The following is a 24,911-nucleotide window of genomic DNA, read 5'->3' as shown; positions in this document are numbered from 1 at the left end:
GTTCTGTGATGTTATTTATGTTTGAAACTCGGTGTATTGATCTGCTCTTGGCAGCTGCAACTGTGTAATGGTAAAATGCAATTCCAGCTTGTACACAGGCAATTATAGCTATATATATATATATAAAAACCATCAAGTAGTAGATGGCTTGACAATCCTTTTTTTTTTGTTTGTTTAAGAGTTCTGAAGCACTGTTAAGAGGCATCTTGGACAACGAAGGACATTTTGAAACAAAAGAGGCAGACGCGGGACACTTAGCAAAGTGTCAGGCTCCCAAGTATTTAAATCAGAATGGTCTTGTCAAAAGCAAAACTTGCAAAAACTCCAACTCACTTCAGAGTTTCTTCAGGGTCAAAGTCCAATGTGAAAACTGAAACAGACAGCATTTTTGAAACATATTTGTTAGGTGTAAACAAACAGATTAATGTTAGAGTTCTAAAAGCAAAATTTAATAAATTAATATATGCATGCCAGATAAAAATACAAAATTACAATTGAAATAGCAATAATAATAAAGGAACACTGTTCAGCATTGCAGATTTCACTGCAACCACCATAAACATCGTGAAGAATTACTTAAAGTAACATTTAAAGTACACATTTTTGTTTCTGTTAAAACCAAACTACTATATGATGAAAAACCAGAAAGGAACCCAGGAAGAAATCAGCCCCAAAAGTGGCGTGGAATGATATGAAATGTCAATAAACTGCCAGAGGCTCCATTTCACACAAGTTGGCCTTCTTTTTAGTATCAGAAACCAATTACATAGAACATAAAAGCAAATTCACAACAGGTTTACACGGAGAAACATGCTGAATTACAATCACAAACTATCCAGAACAAAGATGCTGCACCAGTTCAGTTGTTTTCTTCATAGAATGAGTCTCACCAGAACAGGGAGAACAGGGAGCAAATCATGCAATAGCTTTAGGCTTTTTGCTTGCTTTCTTTTTTTTTTTCCTTTTTTTTTTTTTTTGAACATGATAAACACCCAGGATTACTAGTACTGGCAAGTATGTGTTAACCTTTTCCAACATCAGCTGAATGGCACTACAGAAATGACAAAGAGTTCCTTCATTTTTATCCTGAATACATCGAAAGCTCTAGCAAATACGGAATTCATCGACAAGAGCCATTAAATTACTTTTAAAATATTCCTTCATCCATAGAACATTGTTGCTTCCTTTTTTATTACAAAACCCCCAAAATATTCAAAATAAAATGTCTTCATTTTTTATAAGCATCTCCACCACAAGTCTCTGATAACGGATGTCATTCAATGCAGCCATTGCATCCAGTTCTGGCGCTCTCATTAGAGTTGGTCCAAAAACTATGCCCAGATTCTCTGCACTCATCAGATTTTCCTTTTCATAGAGTGTTACTCTGTGAAAAAAAAAGAACAGTGTTTTTCACATTCCTTCCATGCCAAAAATGCCTGCATTTTCTTGAAAACCAGGGAATCTGAACAGAAATGTATGCCTTTTCAAAAGCCTAGCAGAGGCTGCTGCCTCTAGTAGGATACATATGGAGGCAGTAGGTGAAACGCTTGAAAGTTAGGAAGTGCAAAAGCCACGTGAGTTTACATGAGTCAGATGTCCCTCTCCTCCTACTATGCACACAGACCACGTTTACTTGCAGGAGGGATCAGTACTCTGTGGTGAGGGATGGAGCTGAGTGTGAATTCAGACAAATTGGAACAATTTTGCTTTTGCTCCTTACAACAGCACCATGCAGAGGCTGTTCCAACAGGAAGCAGACTGTGTTCATTACTAGCAATTTTGTGGTCATTAGATATGTGCTATTGTGCCCATCTGGGTGGGAATCTGCCCAGGTTTCCCTGGTGGAATGGCTTCTTGTGGCCACATTGCTCCTTTTCTTGTGGATACAATGGCAACAGGGTGAAGCACATCACATTCCCTGCCTTTAGTCACTACAGGTGAATTGTGCTAAGCTGGACACCTGGTTCCTCTTCAAGACAAATTATGTGCTGTGGTATGTACTAAAAAAAGAGTGAATCATCATGCTGGGGTGGCTTTGAAACCACCAGGGTCTCCCTGTAACCTCATTTTGCACAGCAGTCTGAACAAGTCATTAAACCTATGCTCTGACAGGCCCACTTCCACCCTTCCCTCCTCTGGAGTCCTTTACAGCTGCCGAACAGCCAAGCTCCGCACTCAGGGAAACCTCCCACTGCCTGGTTTCCATCTGCAGAGGAGGAGGCGGGGAGGCCATATTCTGCTGCTCCACAGGAATATGACCTGTTCAAAGCTGTGGGCTGAGGCCCTGCTGTGGGGCAGGTTTGCAGGCCACCTCCAGAAATGTAATTTGCTCAAGAATTATACCTACAGGGGAGGCATCCTCTGCTGAGGCTACTAAAGAAACACATCTGCTCAGCAAATGACAGAAGGCTCAGCACTGCCCAACCACGACGGCCTCTGGGGTCATGGGATGGTATTTCTCAGTCTGACGTCAGAGGCAGCTTGTGCTCTGCCTCAGCATGGAGAAGGTAGGGTCCTACAGTGGGAGGAGGCAGGAGGCTGACAGCCTGCCTAGGCTATCTGGACATGGAGTGTGCCCATTGCTGCTGCCCGCTGCAACAGACACAGTAGATGCAAACATGCCTTGAAGCTTAAGCCTCAGCCTTGGCCTCAGCTTATCACAGAGAATTGCCTAGCCCAGGGAAACAAATTTAGATTATGCAAAAATTTTTTAATGCACACTATGGTTTGAAGAATTCATAAAGAGTCTCAGAAACAACTAAGCATCCAGGGGTAGCAACTGAAAGTCTGGCTAAATTGTTTATCTTTCCACTACTGTGGCATCTTGCATTGCATGAACAAATCCTTTAGTATACAAAACCCCAAACCCACCCCCACCCCCCTTTTCTTTTTGTTCTGCCTTAATTTTTATTTTAAAGGCGGCAGACTGATGTTTCCAAGCTGCTGTGCCTTCAGTCTGTAATTATTCCAAATACAGCAGCTGTCTGATTACCTGAATTCAGCAGCTGAATTCAAGAAAACATCCTGTTGAGCACCACAGTTCTTTTGAGTAAATGCATTAAAAGAAAGTTGAAAAATGAGTGAATTTTGTCACCATCCTATAATTTACTTACACCAGACAGACAACCTGCTAACTAAAACAGCAACAGCTACTCTTGAACAGGATAAGGAAAAATTAACTTCACACTTCACAAGCGATAAGGTGTGGGTTGTTTTTTTTCATTCCTGCCTCTCTCATCCCTGTGTCTGTTCTAAAACATCCATTAGAAATGTCATTGAAATAAATGGACAAATCAGGCAGAAACCCCATAGCTTAATTTTGCCTCAGGCACTCAGAGTCAACACATTCTTACTAGTAGAAGAACTATAAAAGGAAAAAAGCAGAGGAGTGCTTAAAGCGTTTTTTGTAAGGAAAGGACATAATTGTTATATATTGACAATAAGTTCCTGTTACTCAAGAAACTAAAATGGGTGCCCTAACATGCCACATTGATTTTTCTCCCTGCTTTCCTGAAAGAAATGGAACCTGTGCTGTTGTACTGGATATCCATCTGTCACACTCTCTCTAACAATTTTTCAGCCCACTGACCAACTTCAATCATGTCTTGGGAAGCAGGAGAAACCTCAGACAGAATTTATCCTCCTACAGTTTTGAGAAGGCAGCAGGTGGAACAAGGGGCTCCACACTGGTGAGGAATGGCTTATAGACCTCACCAGACATGTGGCTGGAGGGCCAATTAACACTGGGCCTAATCAGTATCAGCTCAAGCCTAGTATGTGCCATCTCTTTTAGGTGTCAGGGATGACCAGGGTATACAAGACTTAGCAGCAAAACATCAGTCTATAGCCATTAAGCTGTATTGGTTCCTTGCCCAGGGAGTGACTTACTACTCCCAGAGGTATTAACAGCTTTTTTTACCATAAATATTCACTCAGCAAATTTGTTGGGCAGATGACTTTTCTGCTTCAGAACTGTGCGGTTTTTTACTGATTTCTTTGAAGGACTTTGCAGGGGATTTAAGTAGCAGTGTCTGGGCACTTGCTGTTGTGCAGACTATTATTGCCCACCACAGTCCATCTCCAGGATTTGTTTGGCTTCACCCAGGCTTTTCTGCAGATTCTAACATGGGTTTTGTTAAAAATGAGCTTGGCTTAGAGTTCTTTCCAGCCAGACCACCTACCTCTTCAGATGTGCCATGAGATACCGTAGTGTTTCACAGTGTGCAGGCGGCAGCAGTTTCAGCGCCTCGTGGAGAATTTCCAGCTGCTCATCCGGGTCAGCAGTTTCTGAAACACAGATGTTCAGCTGTCACCACACCTACAGCCAGAATACACACGAAGAAACACAACAGTGGTGGCCTGCAGAGAAGATAGGGTCTCCCAGCCATGATGGATTACTGATTTTCAGAACCAATCCAAAGCTCATAATTGCCTGTCCAAATAGCTGCTCGGAACACCATCAGGATGTCACTGGTTTTGGACAAAGAAAACTCCTCAAAGCAAACTGCACTCCACTGAAAGATTCCCTGTAGCCTACCGAAAACAAAATAAAATTTCCCTGTCAGTCTTTGCTCACTGGAGTAGTTTTGCACAAATCATCTAGAAGTGCAACCCTGGGACAGCAGAAGGTACTGGGAACCTGGCCATCATTGTCTTTGGCTGTGTCCATACTATTTGGAAGGAGGCTTCTCCAGAGGAGTAGTGAGGCCAGCATCTGGCCCTTGTTTTCTACCCTCACACCTTTCCATGTGTGGCTGGTGTGACTGCCATATTGCAGAGACACTTCAGGCAGCCAGGATGCTTAGGAGAGATGTTCCAGCTGGACTTCCTCCATGCTTGCAGACTCTCTGTCTGCAAGGTCAGCCTAAGCTGACCTTAGTGTGAGTGTTTATCAGCTTATGAAAACACTCAAAATGGACACCTCTAGAAACAAATGACATCTTATTGCTAAGTATTTTCAAAAATCACCTTCTTTCTGGCAACTGAAACCAAATAGACTTGAAATGTCACTGTTAAATGCCAGGAATTCATGGATGATGATGGATGGAATCCATAAAAGGAAGCATTCCTGGTGGCAAAGGCAAAGAAAAATGTAATCATGATCACACAGCACCACGCAGCCATGTTGTAATGTTCAGTGTATATTTACTCCTGCAATCCTTACTAAGTAGGGCATGCAGGATAAGAGGTGATGAGAGAGCTGTTCGATGAGTAGGCAAGTTCTGCATAAAAAGGAGGAGTAAAGGTTGAGGAAAATGCATTGTACTTACTTGCAGACTCGATAAACTTTGGGTAGGCATCATATGTAATGAGTGGAATTGGCAAATCCCTGAAGTACAGTTTAAGTGCACCAGTGATAATATTGATATCTTCATACATATTCACAGAAATATCAGCTTTTTCCCCATCTGTGTGGAGAAGACACTGACATTAAAGCCTTGGCAATGTAAACAGATGCAAAACAGAATTCACAAGAAAAAGAGTAATGTGCTTACACTAACATTATTAAAAAAGGATTCAACTACAGATTTTGGCTTTAATAAGCAAAACAGTTACTGGGCTGTGAAGTTCATTGTCTCAGGGTGAAAACCTTGAGCATTTTATAAAGAAACTATCCTTTCTTAATTTCAAATTATTACAAAAAATGTAGGCCTTTTTTTTAGTTAGTTAGTTAGTTTGTTTTGTTGTTTTCCCTGGAAAAAACCTGCCAGCCTTATCTAGCAGTATCTATGTTGTATTAATGTGTGGAAGTTTAGCTATTTCCGAACACACTGCGTTGCCAAACGTGCTTGTCAGCACTGAATGAGAGATCAGGCAAGACTGGGGAAAAAAAGGTAAAAGAAAGAAAATCAACTTAGTCCACAGCTTCCTCATTCTACAGGAAAAACATGTGTTCACAATTTAGCTACAGCACAGTACCTACTCCTGACCGCAGCAGACACAGATCCAGAGCTTGGCTTCTGCAGTGCATCTCCACCCTGCTAATGCTGCAGAGGAGGCAGCTGTCTGAATAGGTCCAGCCCTCCAGACAAAGAGGAGAGGTTCCAGCATGGATTTTGGCCATGGTATCTACTGGGATAGGGGGACTGCAGCTGGAAAGCCTTTAATTTTCCTACTGCCTTTTCTCAGAGAGAAGAACTTTTTCTCACTGACCTTCTTTTAGACTGTAATAATTCAAACTTTGTTTGCACTATTGTATTCACCTTATTATTTTGGAGCTTTCATCCAGAAAGATGGATTTAAGTTGCACAGCCCTCTTAAGGCACTTTACCACTTGCCCTCTATCCCTCCCCCATCCCCCTGAGCACAGCTCTACTTGCAAACTAGGGCAGTAGTTCAGAAAGCATAGTCTGTGCCTATGCACATCATTACTGAAGCACAGATACTGATGGAAGGAGAAAAGCAGAATTTTGGCAATAAAAGCCAAAGCAAAGCTGATGGGCTTTTCTGATGAGGAGCCTCCCCTTCTACCAGCACAGCCGTTGGACTCCTTCAGACCACATGTGCAGTGGAGCATGAGACAGACTCAGGCTGTGCAGGAAAACTGTGTCTATTTAATACATCAGCACAAAGTTCCAGCAGGCAGTGAAGACTGTACCTCTGTCAAACGCCATTTTGACATCTTCAATAAGATCACTGAATCCTGAGACTCTGTATAGTCCTTCGGAATTAAGACCTGCAATGAACATTTGAACAAGATTAAAATTAAGTCTTAATTTTACAGTTTTCTTCTCCACCTACTTCTTCCTTTGCAGGTTGTTCATGTAAGACAGAAAAAGCAGACACGTTTTAAAAGCCTTATCAGGCTTTTCTTTCAGAATGAAATCTTATCCTGGCCTTTTAACCCTCGCCCTTGCGGTAACTGCCTTGTTATATGAGCACTTCATTATGTTTACACAAATAGTTTCAGAGCTGAATATATAACTGAATATTAAACTAGTATTAAGCTGAATATATAGCTGAATATTAAACTAATTACAAACAATTTTAAAATAACTGAGATTAGCATACTTGCTGTTCAGTCATCATTGCAGAATGAAAACAAATACTCTAATTCTAGAAAAGGCTAGTGGAACTAGCAAGAGAGAACACAATCCTAACTGCCTTTGTTTTAGCAGATAACCTTAGTTTTTAAAATAAAAAATATTACTGGAAAGATAGGTGCCAATATATAACTATAAAGCAGTAATTGTCCATTAAGCAGTTTCTTGCAGAATCTATAAAAATTATAAATGGGTATGAACCATGAAATAATGCAAAGTATGATATTAGCTGCGCAGAGTAATTGGCAGTCGTAAAATGTCTTGTGCAGATCTGTTTTGAGCAAGCACACATTCAGCAGAAACCCAGATGACCCAGATCAATCTAAACGGATTATCAGTAAAGCAACCCAAGCCCATTAACTATGCCTTACCTCTAGATTCAATTTCTCTAATGCACATATCTACTACCATTGGTCTCTTAGTGAAATGCGCTTTTACTAGTGTTGTAAGGTCACAGCTGTACACTTTTTTGACATGCTTCAGGTCTGGCTTGCAGTCATTTGGGACCATCTTGGAACATTGCTTGTGCACATTTAAACCACAATCTGAGAGAAAAATGAAAAGTTCATTAGACTGGTGGTTGGTGAAAATGCATCCCAGGGTCAGTGCTGCAGTGTACAGCTCATGCTGAACCTGACCTGATCTCACAACTGCTGCTTCTGCTGAGACCCCTTAACCATCAGATTCATGAGGCAGGGACAGACCTGAAGTAAGGAAGATTTTTCTCCCCAAGATGTTTCTTCTCTCTCTCTCGAAGATCTAACACAAAGTGACAAATTTTCCACTGTTTTTTCCACTGGGGATCTAAGGGTCAATTATGTTCTCCACTACTATTACATATGGTACTATCATACGTAAATTTTCTTCCCAAGTTGCTGCAGGTTTCCTTACAGCTTTAATACAGTCCTCAACTATGGCACTTAAAAGACACCTTTTGGGGGAGATGAAGCCTCAGAAGGATGCAACCCCTCTGTAGGGCATGCCAGCAAGGCAGGTCCAAAATCTGAACCACTTAAGGAACCCCTACAGTCTTGCTAGGTGCGGCAGCCCATGCTTAGTGTTGCTAGTGATGGGATCCATTCCCCAGCCTGCAGGGTAGATGAAAAACAGACAGAGGGGTCACCAAATTATTTGGTGGTTTCTTCCTACCCAGCAGTGTGCAAAGGACTTTGTGAAGTCACAGTGCCTGCAGTTCTGGTGCCATTTCACTGGGTGTTTCTGAAACAAAGTGTGGGCAGACACTAAAACAATTCTATTTACTTTAAATATTAATGAGGAAAAATATTGTGTTAAACAAACAACTCCACAGCATTACTGTAAATGTACTGAGAATAAGGTTTAGTTTATTTGAAACTTAACTGAAATGAGGTTATAGAAAATTTGTTTTCTGCTTAAAACCCACTCAAAACATAATGCTCAGGGTTTGGGAAGGAAAAAGATCTTGGAAAACACCACCAATTACACAGTGAGGATGAGAAAAGCAACACAGTCCTAAGGACACACTGCAATCACCATTATCAGGCAGCAGGCCTTTGTAGGGAGCAGCCTCCCACACTGCCCCTGGTCACTCCCTTTTCACTGTCATTTCCCCTGGTTTGCAATGCAGATTCTTGGGTGCTTGCATGGAAATAGCAACCAGCAAGAAAGGTGGCACTTCCCAGGCAGGGCATGTGCCATGCTCTGATGTGCACTCAGTATACACTGAGAGCCCAGGTCTGAAAGCAGTTCTGTACCTCACTGCATTGCCATTTGGAGTCCCCTGTATTTCTGCAGAATTAAGGGATGTAGAAGCTTCAAGGATCAATGCCTAGACAAAGATCTGTACTTTTCCACTGAGGTACTAAACATTTGCCTCCCTTTCATAATTCATTCCTGCTGATTTTGCCAATACTTGTATTTTCATGAACACTCCACAGATTACGTGACTTTGTTCTTTCCCAAACAGTAGACCCCAGAATGCATCCCCAAGTTTAATTTCCACTAAGTCAGCTGCAGATTGCTGCTAAAAGCACTTTGTTTACTTAGCAGGCCTGTAAAGCAAGCAGCTTTGTCACTTTGTCTGTAAAACATCCAGTCTCTGGTTGCATTTAAGGTTCAGCATGTCACCTTCAATCAGTCAAAACTCACAAAGATCTCAGTCCAGATGAAATGGCTGATTAAGGTTCTCTTTAGCTATTTCTGTGTGGGAGCAACTCCCTTCCCTGAAAGGAGTAGTTAAGCCACAAGACAGGGAGCTGTGAATGCTGAATTTCCCACACGTTTGTGATTTTGTGTTGCGAATCCCATCTTTGACAAAGCCAAGCAACGCAATATCCAGCTCCCTGCAAACAAGCAGTGCCACTAGGGGTACCACGGGGACTCACCTTGCTCAGCCTTGGTGTCTGGCTTTGACCCACAGCCCTGTCCTGGGCTCACCCCAGAAGCTGCATGTCACAGGTGGCTGTCCTAGAGCTTCCTCTATGCTTTAAATATCTATCCCCAGTAGTAGGTTTTGTCTGAACTGTGAAAAACGAGGTCCCTCTGTGCTTTAATTAGGCAACCCCAATTCATTTGAAATGTGCCACCTGAACCCCTTAGTGTCTCAGTGCTTCAGCTGTAACATGAGGAGAAGCTGTTCTTGCCTCCTCTAGGTCTTGTAGAATCAAATTCTTGAAATATTTGTGGAAATGCAGAGGAAAAATTACTTGTCTGTGGTGTAAGGATAGGATAGGATAGGATAGGATAGGATAGGATAGGATAGGATAGGATAGGATAGGATAGGATAGGATAGGATAGGATAGGATAGACCAGACCAGGTTGGAAGAGACCTTCAAGATCATTGCGTCCAACCTATTATCCAACCCACCTAATCAACTAAACCATGCAACCAAGCACCCTATCAAGTCTCCTCCTAAACACCTCCAATAATGGTGACTCCACCACCTCCCCAGGCAACCCGTTCCAATGGACAATCACTCTCTCTATGTAGAATTTCTTCCTAACCTCCAGCCTAAACTTCCCCTGGTACAGCTTGAGACTGTGTCCTCTTGTTCTGGTGCTGGTTGCCTGAGAGAAGAGACCAACGTTCGCCTGTCCACAACCTCCCTTCAGGTAGTTGTAGAGAGCAATAAGGCCTCCCCTGAGCCACCTCTTCCCCAGGCTAAGCAACCCCAGCTCCCTCAGCCTCTCCTCATAGGGCTTGTGTTCCGAACCCCTCACCAACTCTGTTGCCCTTCTCTGGACATGTTCCAACAAGTCAACATCTTTCCTAAACTGAGGGACCCAGAATTGGACACAGTACTCAAGTAACCAGTGCTGAGTACAGGGGCAGAATGACCTCCCTGCTCCTGCTGGCCACACTGTTCCTGAAATACTGACTAGGTGTTACTAAGCAAGTATCATCCATTCTGCTTTCAGAATAACGATGAAGTTAAGTAAAAATAATAAGTAATCAATTAATTAGAGGTGATGTCTCAGCACACACAGATAAGGGAAGACAGTTAAGACCAGACAGGAAATCCTAATTCTTGACTTCCTTTACTATGAAGTAACAGTATTTACAAATGCAGATATAATTATTACACATAGAACTCCTAAAATTACTGCAAGAAGCACATATTCCAATATGTGTGAAATGGTCTAGTAAGTCTGTCAAAAATGATGCCTACAAGAGTAGAATGGGACTGTCTCACCCATGAGGACTCATGAGTGATTTTGTAAGTGCAAATTAGCTGCTTCACACAGAAAGCAATGTAGCTCAGAGCTAGGTGCCTGGAAATCCAAGGATAATTAAGACTAAAAACAAAAAAATAAAAACATGCTTTCAAGTATCTTATACTTAAAACAATGATCACATTCACTGAGATCATCCTAATTATACTTATATACAAGAAAGTCTCATTTCATTAAAATATCTAACTTACAGGGATGTTTTCAATGTGAAAACCTTGCTTCTGAAAATAATTGTGTTACTGTTAATCCCATAAATCCAAGTGGGCTTTGGATCTGACCTCATTAATATCAGAGTAATAATTACAAATGCAAAAGTCAACTTTCTGCTTTCTCGTTTGTTCCTCCTTTGCATTTGATTAGATTTTACGTACCAGCCCACAGCTTAAGGGCTTACAGACTCTCCTGAGGAACATTTAAAACCTAGAAATATTTCAGATACTTAATGGTTAGAAAATGCATGAGCACTACAGTCAATATTCTCAGGCTGTGTGGTATCCTTCTAATAATCAAGGCTCTCTGCATGCTATGTAGGCATAGGAGACCACCTTACTTTAGCAGTTCTGCATCAATAAATACTTTTAAGAAATTTCAGCAAAATTACAATGGAAAAATTCTGGTTTTCCCCATAAAGAAGCTGAAACTCATCAACACCGTGCTTCCTACCAGGTGACTCCTCCTCCTCAGCTAACTTCATGAATGGCTGAACAGCCATGTCTCACTCCCTGTCTCTGGTTCAGCTGATCACTTTGGAGAAAGGAAGATGTCTCGCTCACTTCAAAAGAGGTAAAAAGCACAATGGCTGGAGGTCAGTCCTCCATTCCAGAAAGCACCGGGAACATGCCAGCCTTATACTCTTACCTACACTCAGCTTACTTGTTCATACTAAGAGACAGGAATTATGTTGCAAATTGTATATTATATAAAAATGTCCTCTATTCATATTGTAGATGCCTCATGAAAGCTTCAAAATCTGGTATTTTATAATCACCTGGGAAGGAATAAGAAAGCTGATTCCTGAATCATTCTGCATGCTGCTGTATGGGCAGGTCTCAGGACTTTTGCCTTGTACACACAAGGGTTTGTTAAGACTATGAGGATTCATTTGATTTCAGATTTAAGGCCTGTTTACTTTTGATTATATCAAAATAAATCCAGAATAGCTAAGTTGGCATCAGCAGCTTTACTCAGGATCTGAAGTAACCAGGAGCCTTAACCATTTCTTACAGAAGTTCATCAGAGTTTACCTGCTTGCTGGCTACACCAGTTGCTGAGGAGCTAATGAAAAATCCCCCTAAAGCATTTTATCTGCTGATAAATCCTATAATAATACAGGACAGATTTAGAAGATGCAGTCATGAGCCTTTTCAGACCAATAGGAAAACTGCTGACTTCAGTTAATCAGGATTTCACCTTATACTGAGATGATTTCTCAGGACTAGAATCATAAGTTGCTCTTACTATTCTTTTTTATAATACTATCACACAGGGGCCATCTTTCAAACATACCAAATGTGACCCAAAAAAATGCAGTCATAAATTCAAGACTTTATGGGAAGTTTAGAAATTTACGACAAAAAGAAAAAAAGAGTAATTTTAGATGGCAGGTTTAGAATCCTGTGATAAGCTGCCCTAACAGCATATTGATCTAGGAGTTCAGGTGGGCTGTGACATTTCTTCTATGAGAGGTATTAAATTTAAAACCAGCCTGACAATACTTTCCTATGATGCCTAGAAAAAGGTTTGGTAATGTTTTAGAAAGAGCTAATACTGATGTTAGTCCACTGGGTTGAAAGAACAAATAATGTGTTCATATTAATGCATGAGCAGAGCCAAAAAGCTCTGTGTACGTTCACACTGCCCCATAAGCACACATTACAAATATTTGCAGAGACTAAAATACACCTAGCTGTCACTTTTTGTTATACTGCTGATCTGACTTTAGGCAGGTTGAGATTTCCTTTGGTTTATGATTTACTGGCTAGCATAGCTGCTGATCACGCTCCATTGGAATGATACCGTCTGCTACATCCATTGCTCTCTTTCTGACTTAACCCCAAGAAAATTGAGGCATTTTGTCACACTGAGGAGAAGCTTTTAGAGCTAAAAAGTAGATTTGCATTACCAGCAAACTATTCTGGAAGACCCTTCAGAGGTTTATGGCAAGTGTGGCAGGGTGGGAAGTAGGAAGCTGGGGTGCTGGCACTGTGTGTTGCCTTGGGCAGGCCCAGTGTGGTAGCTGCCAGACAGGACGACACCCTCACCTTTGGTAAACCAGCACGTCACAATGGTGGGCTCTACACAAGCACAAACTATTGGCACTGTTACTTTTGCAAGGGTGAAAAGGTTAGGAAGGAATTTGCTCTCATAAATCAGTTATGAGCTAGTAGCTTTCTTTTAATAATTTAATGCTCTTTTCTGTAGCAGAGGAAGCAATGCTTTCTGTTTCCTTGGATGCAGTATGTGCAAGCAAGTACATGAATGGAGCTATCCCACTGCCCCCATGTGCTGCACTTTATGCTGCCAAGCACAAGGTGGGGGGATGCAGGTCTGGATACCCAGGATAGCACAGGTCTGCTCTCTTCCTCCTCCTCCACGGAGCTGTTCCAGCCCAGGTGGCAAGACTAGAGCTGCTACACTGCCTTACATATGTGCCACTTCCTAATATGCAATTCACATCTGGAAGCAACCTTTGTCCTACTAGTCTTAAGCCACTGTATTAAGCAGTACCATGGCAAAAATTGCTTCTGAGCATGTGTATGCTCCCCCAAACCTGTTATTATTCACAGTACTGCATCATGCACTATCAGGTACATTATTCTTAATTTCTAAAGGGCAGCTAGTTACTAGCTAACAAAATTATTTAATACTATAGAAAAACGGGAAAATCAGGGTTTATGGAAAAAAAAGGAAAAAAGAAAAGAGACAGCCCATCAAGCAAGCCAATCCTCCTTATCCATAACCAGAAGAATACACGTGCCTGTGCCTCAAAAAGCTGGACGTGTTTGGTGGTGATGGCTTGCTTTTATGAAAGTCTTAAAAATTAGTCAGTTTGCTCAAGAACTTCCTTGGCTTCCTGCCATGACACCTGCCTACCTCCTTGACAGCTCCCCTGATGGGCCGCTGGCTTGCTAGAGGCTTCCAGGTCTGTGTGGGCTTGGAGATAAAGCCACTTTTAGGACTCACAGTTTGAAGAATATATAGCTCCAGAATAGCTTCCCCATGGGAACGGCTCTGAAGCAAGGCTCTGCTTCCTGATTAGCATTTCAAAATTCTGGAGCTCATTTCTTGCAGGAACACCACCAGATCCTGAGCTGGTAGAACACCCTGCCAGGCAGTGTGCATCTCCTCCAACTCCATCACCACTTGCCTGAGATAGGCAGGTTCTTTTCCCACAACCCTGACTTCTGTGGCTCTGCTTTGCTCTTGTTCTCTTTTGGGGCTGACTGAGCCTGACATGGTCAGAGAAACCAGCAACATCTAGGTGCACAGCTCAGAATAAGTGTGGATACATTTGTAAGGTACAAATGCGGGCAGAGTGGAACTCACCATGACCAAGGGATGCAGAATACCTTGAGAGGAGGCAATACAACCACATTTTGTTTTCCTCTTTTTGTGTGTTACTGTCACAAGACCATCAGCCATTCTTCAGGAAAAAATGTGAGTGTTGTGCCTGTGCAACTAATCCCTGAGGATGGGCACGCTCCTTTATGGTCTCCTTTATTCCTTACACACCAGTGGAGCAACATAGGGTTGTCCAACACAAGGGATTTAATAGCAAGGCAAAACAAAGCAGCCAAGGAAATAGGGCAGTTGGATGTTTTTCAGTTGCTGGAGAAGGAAATGAATGAAATGGGGAAATTAAACACGCAAGCAGTAATTCACAAAACAATCCTGCTTTGAGACTGTGCTTAACTTTTCTGAAAATTAACTCCTGAGGTTTAGTGTGGTCAGGGCTGGCAGTAATTTTGCTTGGGCTCAGCCAGTGGCAGCCAGTTGCCCCCACACTGATAGTTCAGCCATAGATTAATTTCTGTCAGTTCTTCAGAGAGAAGTTACCTACTCCAAGGAAAGCAAAAGACATGCAAAAGGCCTGCTACCTGAGTGGCAGGCCAAGATACTTCACAGCAGATCTATCAAGGCAGCAGAAATAGTGCTTCATGTACAGCCTCAGGGGGTGGTGCTGTCTGGTCTTAAAAGGCCCAGCTCAAAAGCACCCAGTGAAATACAGTAAAAAAAAAAGAATTATCTTTCCTTTAAGATGAGCTAATTAATGCTCTTACACCAGCCTGTTCCAAAAAATCTTCTCATTACTTACTCATTAAAAAACACCCAACCAAACAAACCACAACCAAAAGGGTACAGAGGCAGGAGAATATTATACAGTAGCAGTTCTGATGGGCTGGGGAAGGGAACAGGAACCAGACAGCAGCTTGGTAAGTCTGCTAGTCTGACTATCCACAGATCTGCTCGGGTAGTACACTAACAGCATCATTAGTGCAATGCCCTAGTGCCTGAGAACGCACACTATTCCCCATCAATGCTACTGGGTGGTATCTGTTTGTATCTTTCAAATGAATGGTGTACATCTGCAAACTTTCTCTGGGCATTGTCGTAGTTTCTCTCCTGGACACATTCTGGGTGTTAGGATGCACCCTGTGAGCACAGGGGTGCCTTACATAGGAGAAATGAAACAAATGTAACCTTTTTTAAGTTCATGAAGTGGATTTTGAGCTGGGGTAAGCTCTTATGCCTTCATTAGCTTCTGCTGAGCTTCAATATTTACATGAGCTGGTGGCATTATAATTTCAAACATTTCTTTAGTAGCTTCTACTTATGGCAAAAGCCTGCACAGAAGCACTCTGGAGACAGAGCACGTCATCAGAAAAGACAGATTCTTTGCATATAGATGAGTTTTAATCTCACAAAAAAATGTAAGGGCTTGTGGCTAGGGTGCAAGAATTGAAAGTACAACCCCTCGAGGCAGCAGGGCAGATGCCTATTATAAGGCTTCACTCTAAGGAAGCAAATCTATCTTTAATGAAGTTGATGAAGTAAAGATAAAATTTCAGAGAAATAAAATGAGTCCTGTTCTGCTGGTAACACCTCCAGCAGAAGTCAGACTAAGTCCACCAATTTGTTTTTTACAGGATCTAAATCTTGCATATCACTGTAGATCTTAATTTTGGAAGACAATACAGTCTTCCCACGTTTGGTGGCTTGAATGAATCCCAAAATATTTGTAGTCAAGGACAACAGCTAACATCTTACTTCAATCAATAATCACCCTTCAGGTGGCAAACACTGTGCCCCCATTTACCTCTCATCCTCATGGAAGGAAATGACATACTCCTCCTTCTTTGTCTGCCACAGAACTCGAACAAGGATAAGCTAGGGAGAATCTATCTTCCAGGGATTAATCACACAGGACTGTACCTGCCACAACACCGAACACACTCAAGGCTGAATCTGGCAGACAGGAACACATTCAGTCATACTGCAACAAGGCACGAGCCACGGCAGTTCAAGTTGCTAAGGCATCTTTGCTGGTTGCTATGGCATGTGTACTGTTAAGGATGTTTAGTTCTGGTTTATTATTTTTCAAAAGATTGGCTTAGTTTGTGTAACATAAACTAACCTATGAGCCATTACAAATAAGCTCCACTTATTCCTCTGGCTCCTTTTCTTTTCTGAAATGGGTGACATTTATCTTTGCTGTCCAGTCTTGGACTGTCCCACACTTATCTTCTTGCTTGTTTTTGTGCATCTGCAGAGAAGAGGATTTTAAATGGTTGAGAGCAGCCCATGCAGTAATCCATTTGTATTTGTTAAACTTATCACTTCTGTACAGGAAATAGAGTCCTCTTGAAATGTGCAATTGTTTGCTATAAAAAGCAAATGCTTTAAAAAGAATAAAATTATATAGGATCAGTGCAGTTTGGCTCATAGGTATTTTCAATAACATTATTATACAGACCACTGAAGGACTCTGTGGATCTCCCTGGAGCAGCATTGAAGCCCCCTGGAATGCAAGTGGGCTGCCTCCTGCTAAACACTGTAATTTTTTTGAAGTGCAAACCCACTCTGAAAAGCGATGGCCCCATGCGGCTCCTTGGTTACTGTGCCTCATTGTTTCTATATTAAAATGGTTTAGTTCAGAAGCAAAATTATTACCTTTTACAAAAAAACAAACCCAACACCCTAAGACATATGTAAACTCAGGCAAGCTCATGGCACTCAAGCCTGAGCCCTTCCAAATTAGTGTGTTAACACTGGTTACAAAGGTCCTCCCACTGCACCTCTGACTTCCCTCTGAAATGCCCAGATCTGTATAGCTTCTGTCTCTGATGGCTTGTACAGCCTCCACTGATGGGAGCAGGTAGACACTGTTGAAAGTGAGGCACACACAAGGCAGACTAGAGACTGCTGAGCCTGTCCTACCATCTCCACCTCTGTAATGCCTGCTTAGAGTCCCCCTGCTCTACCCAGCTGCTGGTTTCTACAAAATGTATGAGAATAAAAACATCTGAGAAGCTTCTAGTCCTCTGCCAGCTGCTGACCAGTGGCTGACAGCCTGCTTTGCAGTGAGAGAAGGACAAGCAAGGTAGGTTGGCTGCAATCCATGCCCTTGGGAAAGCTCAGCTCTCCTGCTCCTCAACTCCAGACAGGATGCACTGCAGCAATCAGATCTGACAGACTGGGGAAGGGCTGCTTGGCAACACCCCCACCACTGCAGAGCTATTTGCCTCCTTGCAACCTGTTGCTGCTGATACTGCACATCAGCAGCTGGCCTGGCGGCCAATGACCTGAAGCCTGACAAGCTTTAACCTCTCCCTGCCCCAACACCTTGGAGATACTTCAGCAAGCAAGAGCAGTCATAACAATGTGAGATTTTAAAATATAAGTAAGATCATAGAAACTACTGGAAGCTACCAACAGTGATATGAAACATTACACAAGAGAGAAAGCCCTAATTATACCTTCTGAAACTATGAAGTCATCTTATACACATATGTTCCTCTACTGCAAGGAAAAAGGAGACACACAGTACTTATTCCCATCCTCATAAGGAGGAAAGAAAAACAGCATTTGGAAGCTTTTGCAAATTCATAATTTAGAAAAATCTGCATGAAACCAGAAAATCAGCTCAAATGGAGTTATTTTGTGTGTGTGTTTTTGTTGGTGTTTTTTTTAAAGGCAGTTCAGAATCATAAGCACTTTGGTTTTAATTATAAAAGCAGTTATCACTTGTTCATTTCACAGTGCCATGCAGCCCTGCAAGCCTTCGTACTGTTCATTTTTATTCATTTTCTGAATCAAAAGTTATTTAACATAATTCTGAAAAAGACTTGATATTCTCCTAAATGCAAAACCCAAGGAATGTACTTCAGCTGAGACAGGAATATGGCAAACTTACTGGCTCATGTGTCATCAAAAAATGACTACTTTAATCAGAAAACAACTCAAGAATAAAAATAGGCTTCCTCTTTCTCTTCTAGCACAGTACACCCTGTGCAAAATCCACAGCAGTAAGAAGCACTAATAATCTTCATTCATAAGGGAAGGATGTGGCTGCAACCCTGAATACTTAGCAGGGGAGAAAATACTGAGAAAGGAAAAATGCCATTTTTACAAAATAATTTCTTAAAAGAGAGCTGCAGTCTCTAATACATCCTGATCAGTGCAGAGCTGGTAACAGAACACTGTATTGGAATAATTATGAGGAAGGATTTAAAAGTCTTTCAATCCTATCTGGCTACATAGTATTTCAAGTTTTACATTATTTTGCAGTTCAGTGATAAAAAGCCCTCTTATTTACTGGAGACAAGACTTCAGAAAGCTTTAGACAGAGCAGATTTTCTTAAATTAGCTTGAAAATTCAGTTTCCAGGGCAACATACGCAGGTCTTCATACATCAACATTTCTTTGCACCAGTTTTATAAATGTGGTCTCTTGCTAGAACGTCATACAGGAAACTATTTTGATCACTTTGATCCTTTTTTTTTCCCCCTTGGAAAAAAAAAAAAAAGCTGACTGTCCTTTCTTTTTAGAAGAATCATATCAATAAAACTGTCAAATTGTTTTACTTCAGAGAGGCTTTTTCCCAGAAATGCCTGCAGTGACACCCATGCATGTAATAACATTTCTACCAGCATCTGAATGTTTCTGTAACATTTCAGTATGCATCCCTTATTTATTATCCTTTTTCTTACTTTCTTTTCAGTTTGCAAGTAGGAGACATGACTTAGTGTCTGCGGCACACTAGGAGTCTATTGGCTTATAGATAAAATTAACCTGCTTCATGGCAGCAACCTGAAATGTGCTGGTGCTGATGCCCGCCTTGCACCTTACACCTACCGGTACACAGAAGAAAATAAATAGAGCTAGTAACACATCTGCCAATTTTCTCCTCCATTTTAAAGGGGTGAGGAAATCCCCTTATGACAATTATCATTTCCCCTCCTTAAGCATACAAGAGGTGCCCTGTATCACTGCAGTGACATTACTGAAACCTGAAACTATCTGAGTGGACATTTCCTTCCTTGATTTTAACAGGGACTAGATTGGATCCTTGCCACACAGTGTGGCACGGTGGAGTAGGCAGCACATTAAATAGTTACATCATCTTAGGACAGTCTTAGGAAAAGAAGACTGAATGACTGTTACCTGCACATTTTACTCCCTGAGCAATGAGGCCCCACATAAAGTTGGCACAGTATTCACACCAGTGCGGGCCCCTGAACGTGTGCACCTGGAAGACAGTAGCAGAAAGGAACATTACAGAACATGACATCAATATCTGAACTCATCTTCTTTGAAGGCACCACATGCAGTTGTTGGAAGCTCCTCTTTATCACTGCAGGAAAGGAAAAAGGAAATGTAAGACACATTTAACTGCTGAGACTCTTGCAGATCTGTGGGAAATGGAAGTTGTCCAACTCGAGCTGTCTAGAGCAACTTAACAATGTGGGGCAGAGGAGAATGGCACAGCCCTGCTCCAGCCTCTCAGCATCCCTCTATCTGGGCAGGATTTTAGACACCATGTGAGGCTTTCACAGCAACTGAGCTGCACCTCACAATTTGTTTCAGATGTTGTCTGCCTTGCCCTTCCCTCCATAAAGTACTGGGTGAAATGTGTAGTGGGCTGCAAGCTTTTGCCTCAGGCAGAGGGAGTCCTGTCAGGCAAAATACCAGTGCTACACAGAAATGCTGCAAGGCACTTAGGTACCTTCCAGTTTAGAGTAATTCTAAAAGGAAATTAATTCTCTTCAGACTAATGCTACATATTGAAAATCCAAATGAATCTAGTAAATGGAGAAAAAAAAAAAAGAATCCCCTGAACCAGGAAAAAATCAAAGCAAAAGTAGAAAAAAACCTGATGCTACTTTTTGCTGTAGGAAACCACAAGATTCTTTACAAAGAAAATCATTACCTCTTTAGCCAGCGTAAAAGGTTTCAAGCCTCCATTTAGAATAGACAGGCTGACAAAAATCCAAACCACTAACTGAGGATCATAAGGAAATAAAATTTGCAATGAAATGCAGTAAAAATGCTCTAGCTTCAAGTCACTTGGTTCTCCAGAATTACTGAGTGGGTATGGGAGCAGGCAGTAATGTCACACGTGCACTGCCCAGTCTTATCACTGTGGAACAGAAGAGAGAAGCAGCTGGTGGAAATGTGCTTGCCTGATATCCACCCAGAGCTCTGCTTATAAATAGCAAAACATGAAGCAGTTTGACCAAGGTGCTGAGCATCCCCTGTATGGCTGATTTAACTAGCAGCCGATTCCAAGTGACACCTTGAACAAGGGACAATGCAGAGCAGCAAACAGCAATTCAGATCACATTTCAGTTTTAGCCATGGGAAGGTCTGCAGCCTCTCAGGCATTTGCTACCCACAAAGCAGCAGTAAAGTAGATGGCTGTGTTAGTCTGGAAAGTTACTCTTGAACTCACTAAGTAATTCACATGTGTTTCTGTGCTAAGCTAGGCTTACAATTGCCTCGAGCCCTACACTGCTGAGCATCTCTGGAGGAAGTGTAACGGTGTGAAGCATCACGTTCTCCCAGGGCTGGCACAGGCTGCCTCCCTCAAGCCATGCTAGCTGCTGTCCGTGCTCACTTCCACCCGCTGTCAAAGGTGTGATGTGCTCCACCAGTCCCCTTCTTCCTACAGCTCCAGCTGACTTCCACAAGGCAAACAATGGCAAGACTGTCAATAGCTGTAATCTCCACTTTCTCTTTTCCTCTCACCACAAACAGATTTTTCACACTTTCTTCTCCATTACCTACCTGCACTACCCACATCCTCTTGGCTTTCTTCCCTGGTCTTGTGGTTTTTTCCCCAGATCTTTGGCAGTCTTCCCTTCCCAAAATAAGCACATTCTAATATCCTCAAGCAAAACACTGTTTTAATGCATGTAGGACTAACAACATCTTCAGAGAAAAAAAGACACTTCCTTTCAGTCACCATATTGTTGTGGGTTTTTTTGTCAAAGGACATTCCCCTCAAAAAAACCACTTATTTAAAATATTTCTCAAAATTCCTGTCAAGGAAAATTGAAACAAAAATGAGAACTTGAAAGTTTGAGCTGAAGAAATGCTTTTATTGCAGAATACAGTTTTATAAGGTAGTATTTTTCATGGGGTTTTTTATATTTCTGATTGTAAAGGAGGAGGAATTTTGTCTTGTTACTTGAAATACTGAAATTTTAACTTCTTTCTTTAGGCAGGTCAAGAGCAAATTGTGACACACTAGTATTTCTTGCTAAATAAAAAGAATGATACTATCCTGTGCCCTCTGCTTGCTGATTTCAACTAATCAGATTCACTGAATGTGCCACTGACTGAAGCACTTCCAATGCTTTCACTGGGCGCTGAAATACTAACCCAGCCTCTCCAGGGCTGTCTCCAGCACTGATTGATATTCACTAAACCTCAGGTGACCAATCTCTAACTGGCTATGGTTTTAGCCATGCACAACCCTCCTCCTCAGCAATATGGTCTTCCTGACTCTCTAGGAACTCTTCTTCAGAATCGATTACATCTCCCACCAACCACGTCAACCTTTTGCCTCCCTTAATTTTTGTTAATGTCATTATTACTATGATTTTTTTTAATGAGTGTTTTCTCATGTTTCTAATAACTACTATTCATCTAGATAAAAACCAAATAATTATTCCTTTTCTACTACAGCCAGTTCCCCTGACATCATCCTGGCTCTCAGCTTGCCCCTGAGTGAACTTCACATGATTCATCATCAACTTAAAAATGGCAGACTCTTCTTTTCCTTACCACCTGCATGTATTGGGCACCCTTCATGAGACCAAGAGTGACTGTCCTTCAGGATCATTGTCTCAGCATCATTAGCACTGTTCTCTCATCCCATGCATCCAGACTTGATGCAAATACTTAAATACCTTTCCATTTCACCAGTTAAGAAATTAATTTCTCCGTCAGAAGGTTTACCTGGAGCCTGCTCAGCTTTACACCGCACCATCCAATTTACTCTTTCTTATCCACTATTCTGATTGCAAACTCAAAAACAAAGTAGAAGTTGAGAGCAGATTTTTCTGTGTCCCATCATGTTTTACCTAGCTTTGTCCTTTACTGACATGCAGTAGGGAGGGTCTCTGGTAATAATAATTAGGACACCCAAAGGCCATAATGTCCTACCATCCTCAGTGTACCCAGCTTTACAGCTGAAGCCTCTTTTGGGCCCTGTAATTGGCACTGTCTTTTCCCAGAGCTCAGAGGTGCCTGAGCATTAATCTTCCTACTACCACAGAGCAAAACTGGATGCCTAACTTTGTGCTGGTCTGAATACACACCACCTCTGGAAATCAAATCAAACACAGTAAGAGGTGTCAGAAAATAGCCAAAAAATTGGTCTTCTGAGGTCAGAACAGCCTCTAATCCTGTTTCATCCTCCAGAGTGGGGCCTGGCAGCACACTAAAAAAGAAACACATTTGCATCCCTTTGCTAGTTCATGAGCCACCACCTGCAAACAATACTGTATTTATTACATGACACTGTTTAATGTAGCATTCTGATTTTTATATTTAATTCCTCATTTTAAAGATCTGCCAAGGAACTTCCTTGTTTTCAAAACTAAAACATACATTCCAGGAACATTTCTGAAAACACACCCATCAGCATCCCAGAGATCCTGACTTAAGTTACAAGGGGTTTCTTTGCCTTTATAAAAAGAGCATCTGCCATATGCAGATTTTACAGTCTTATAAAATGTGAGAGAGCAGGACTGCCAACTGTGCCTTTATATCTCCCAACTCTTCCATTCTTACTCCCACCTCCAAAATCTTTTTGTCTCTCTCCATAAGGATTCAACTGAGAACAATTTTTTTAAGAATGTGGAAAATGAGTGAGTGGGGGGAATAAGATAAGATTATTTTACTCTTAATTAGTAATATTCCAGGGGAAATACTCAATTTAAAAGAAAAATCTAGGTAATTTAAAGCAAAATACCATCTTAAAAAAATAGATAAAATCCTATTACTAACCTATCCTTCAAGCCTGAAGTAAGAGGAGAGTCTCACACTGGGCTTATACCTAGGCATTTCTATTTTGAAGTCTCCTGCAACATCAGCAAGGTATAATAAACATTTAACTTCCATGATGTTATGTAGGAGGATAGGGGTTTTTTTTTAGGTTTGAAAGGCACTTTCCTACCTGAAAGGGAAAAATAGCTTAATTCCTGCAAATAATAAGTATTACAGAATATCATTTATTTTGGTTTTACATTTAATTAAAACGTTACCTAGAAAAAAAGAGGTTTAGGATAATAATAATAATAATTTAAAAAAAACCAACAAAACCCAAAAAGAGATAAAAAATATCCAGTGGACATGACAACAGATCATACCACAAGCTGTGAACTCCTCAAGCAGACCTCTCACCATTATTTCTCAGGCTCTGTAAAGGTCACTGTTGAAGTTAGTTACCCATGTAGCTCGTAACTCCACTTATTTTTTACGCTTTTGGTTTTTACTAGGCAGTTGTTCAGCTAGCTTTGATTGCTATGTGAAAACCAAGAATGGACCAGAAGATAATTAGTATTCATAACTTGAAGACTTACATTATATCACCTGTCAAGGCAGAGAGGAAGACAATGAAGAATGTCAGCAAAATGCTCTACAAACGTCATGTGAAAGACCACAACAGATCGGCAGAACTTTAACAAAACTACTCCTGGGAAGAAAGCAAGGCTGGATCTGACAAACTGCGGATATGCACAATGAACACCAAACACAGAACACAAAAGCCTTTGTGACACTGTACAAAAAAAAAAGCCTTCCCTAAACCATTCCATCAAGAGCCCTGCTCCACACAGAGCAGCATAGCTCCTTCCATTTTCCTCTGGTGAGAATCATGGGGTTTGGAAAATGCAGGCACTACCATGTGTGTTGGGACAAAACATATCAACTTGGAAAACAATGTAGAAAAACATTGCTGATCTACCTTCTCAGGTTACCAGAGTATTATACTTTTGGTAGGAGTCTTGTTGGTTCTTGGGGTTCTAGCAGACCAAGACAACAAAGGACTGAATAAAGGGCACACATGCAGCATTTGTACTGCTGCAGAGACATGTTTCTGCTGGCTACACTGCCTTTCAAACAAATTACCAAGGATGACAGGACACTGCTGATGGAAGTGGTCAGCTCAGTGATCCTCTCTGATTTGCAGTTCCACCAACTGAATTCTCCCTCCTGAGACTCTACCAAGCTTTTAATTGGATATGGGAGACACTGTAAGCCTCAATTAAAATTATTAACTCAGTCTGTATTGTTAATATCAATCTTCTCTGTCATAGTTGATTTTATCAGGCACTGAGCATATCCATGTTGGCACTCGACAGGCATGCCCTTTTCACCTAACCCAGGTCCGGGCAGAGATAGCCTGAATGTGAAAGGGTACAGAAGAGCTATCAGCGAGGAAGTCAATCGACTTATCAGTTTGGGCAGTGCTTCAATTTAATCACTGTTTGTATCATAATGATAAGGTAGTGCCTCTTAAACAGGGGTCTTGAGCATTCCCAATATTTCAGCACATGATATTCCTCCTGTGAGGAAAAATACTGCTGCTACTGAGTAATCTGAGAAGGGAAAATTCTGCCACGACAACCCACACAACAGAGCTGTAAC

The 24,911-nt window shown here is 41.5% G+C and overlaps 1 protein-coding gene across 3 annotated transcripts in view; it reads right to left on the bottom strand.

The window, feature by feature from the left end:
- Positions 1 to 427: 427 nt before the first annotated feature.
- The window catches only part of CHN1 (chimerin 1), a 100,448-nt gene continuing 75,964 nt past the window's right edge, over positions 428 to 24,911 (bottom strand). For 2 of the 3 annotated variants that reach the window (XM_068138543.1, XM_068138544.1), the window contains 5 exons: positions 19,419 to 19,503; positions 6,599 to 6,676; positions 5,271 to 5,408; positions 4,182 to 4,287; positions 428 to 1,384 (listed from right to left, as the gene is read on the bottom strand). In XM_068138543.1, coding sequence (XP_067994644.1) covers positions 1,213 to 1,384; positions 4,182 to 4,287; positions 5,271 to 5,408; positions 6,599 to 6,676; positions 19,419 to 19,503 — 579 coding nt within the window. In that variant the 3' untranslated portion in view covers positions 428 to 1,212. Of the gene's footprint in view, positions 1,385 to 4,181; positions 4,288 to 5,270; positions 5,409 to 6,598; positions 6,677 to 7,414; positions 7,589 to 19,418; positions 19,504 to 24,911 lie in introns of all 3 variants that reach the window. The other variant, XM_068138542.1, reaches the window with a different exon arrangement.

This window comes from Melanerpes formicivorus, unplaced genomic scaffold (assembly GCF_026170545.1).
Source record: "Melanerpes formicivorus ecotype bairdi unplaced genomic scaffold, bMelFor1.0.p_v2 SCAF_5, whole genome shotgun sequence".
Lineage (NCBI taxonomy): Eukaryota > Metazoa > Chordata > Aves > Piciformes > Picidae > Melanerpes > Melanerpes formicivorus.
Note: the sequence above shows the minus strand (reverse complement) of the source record. Positions and strands in the feature narration are given on the sequence as shown.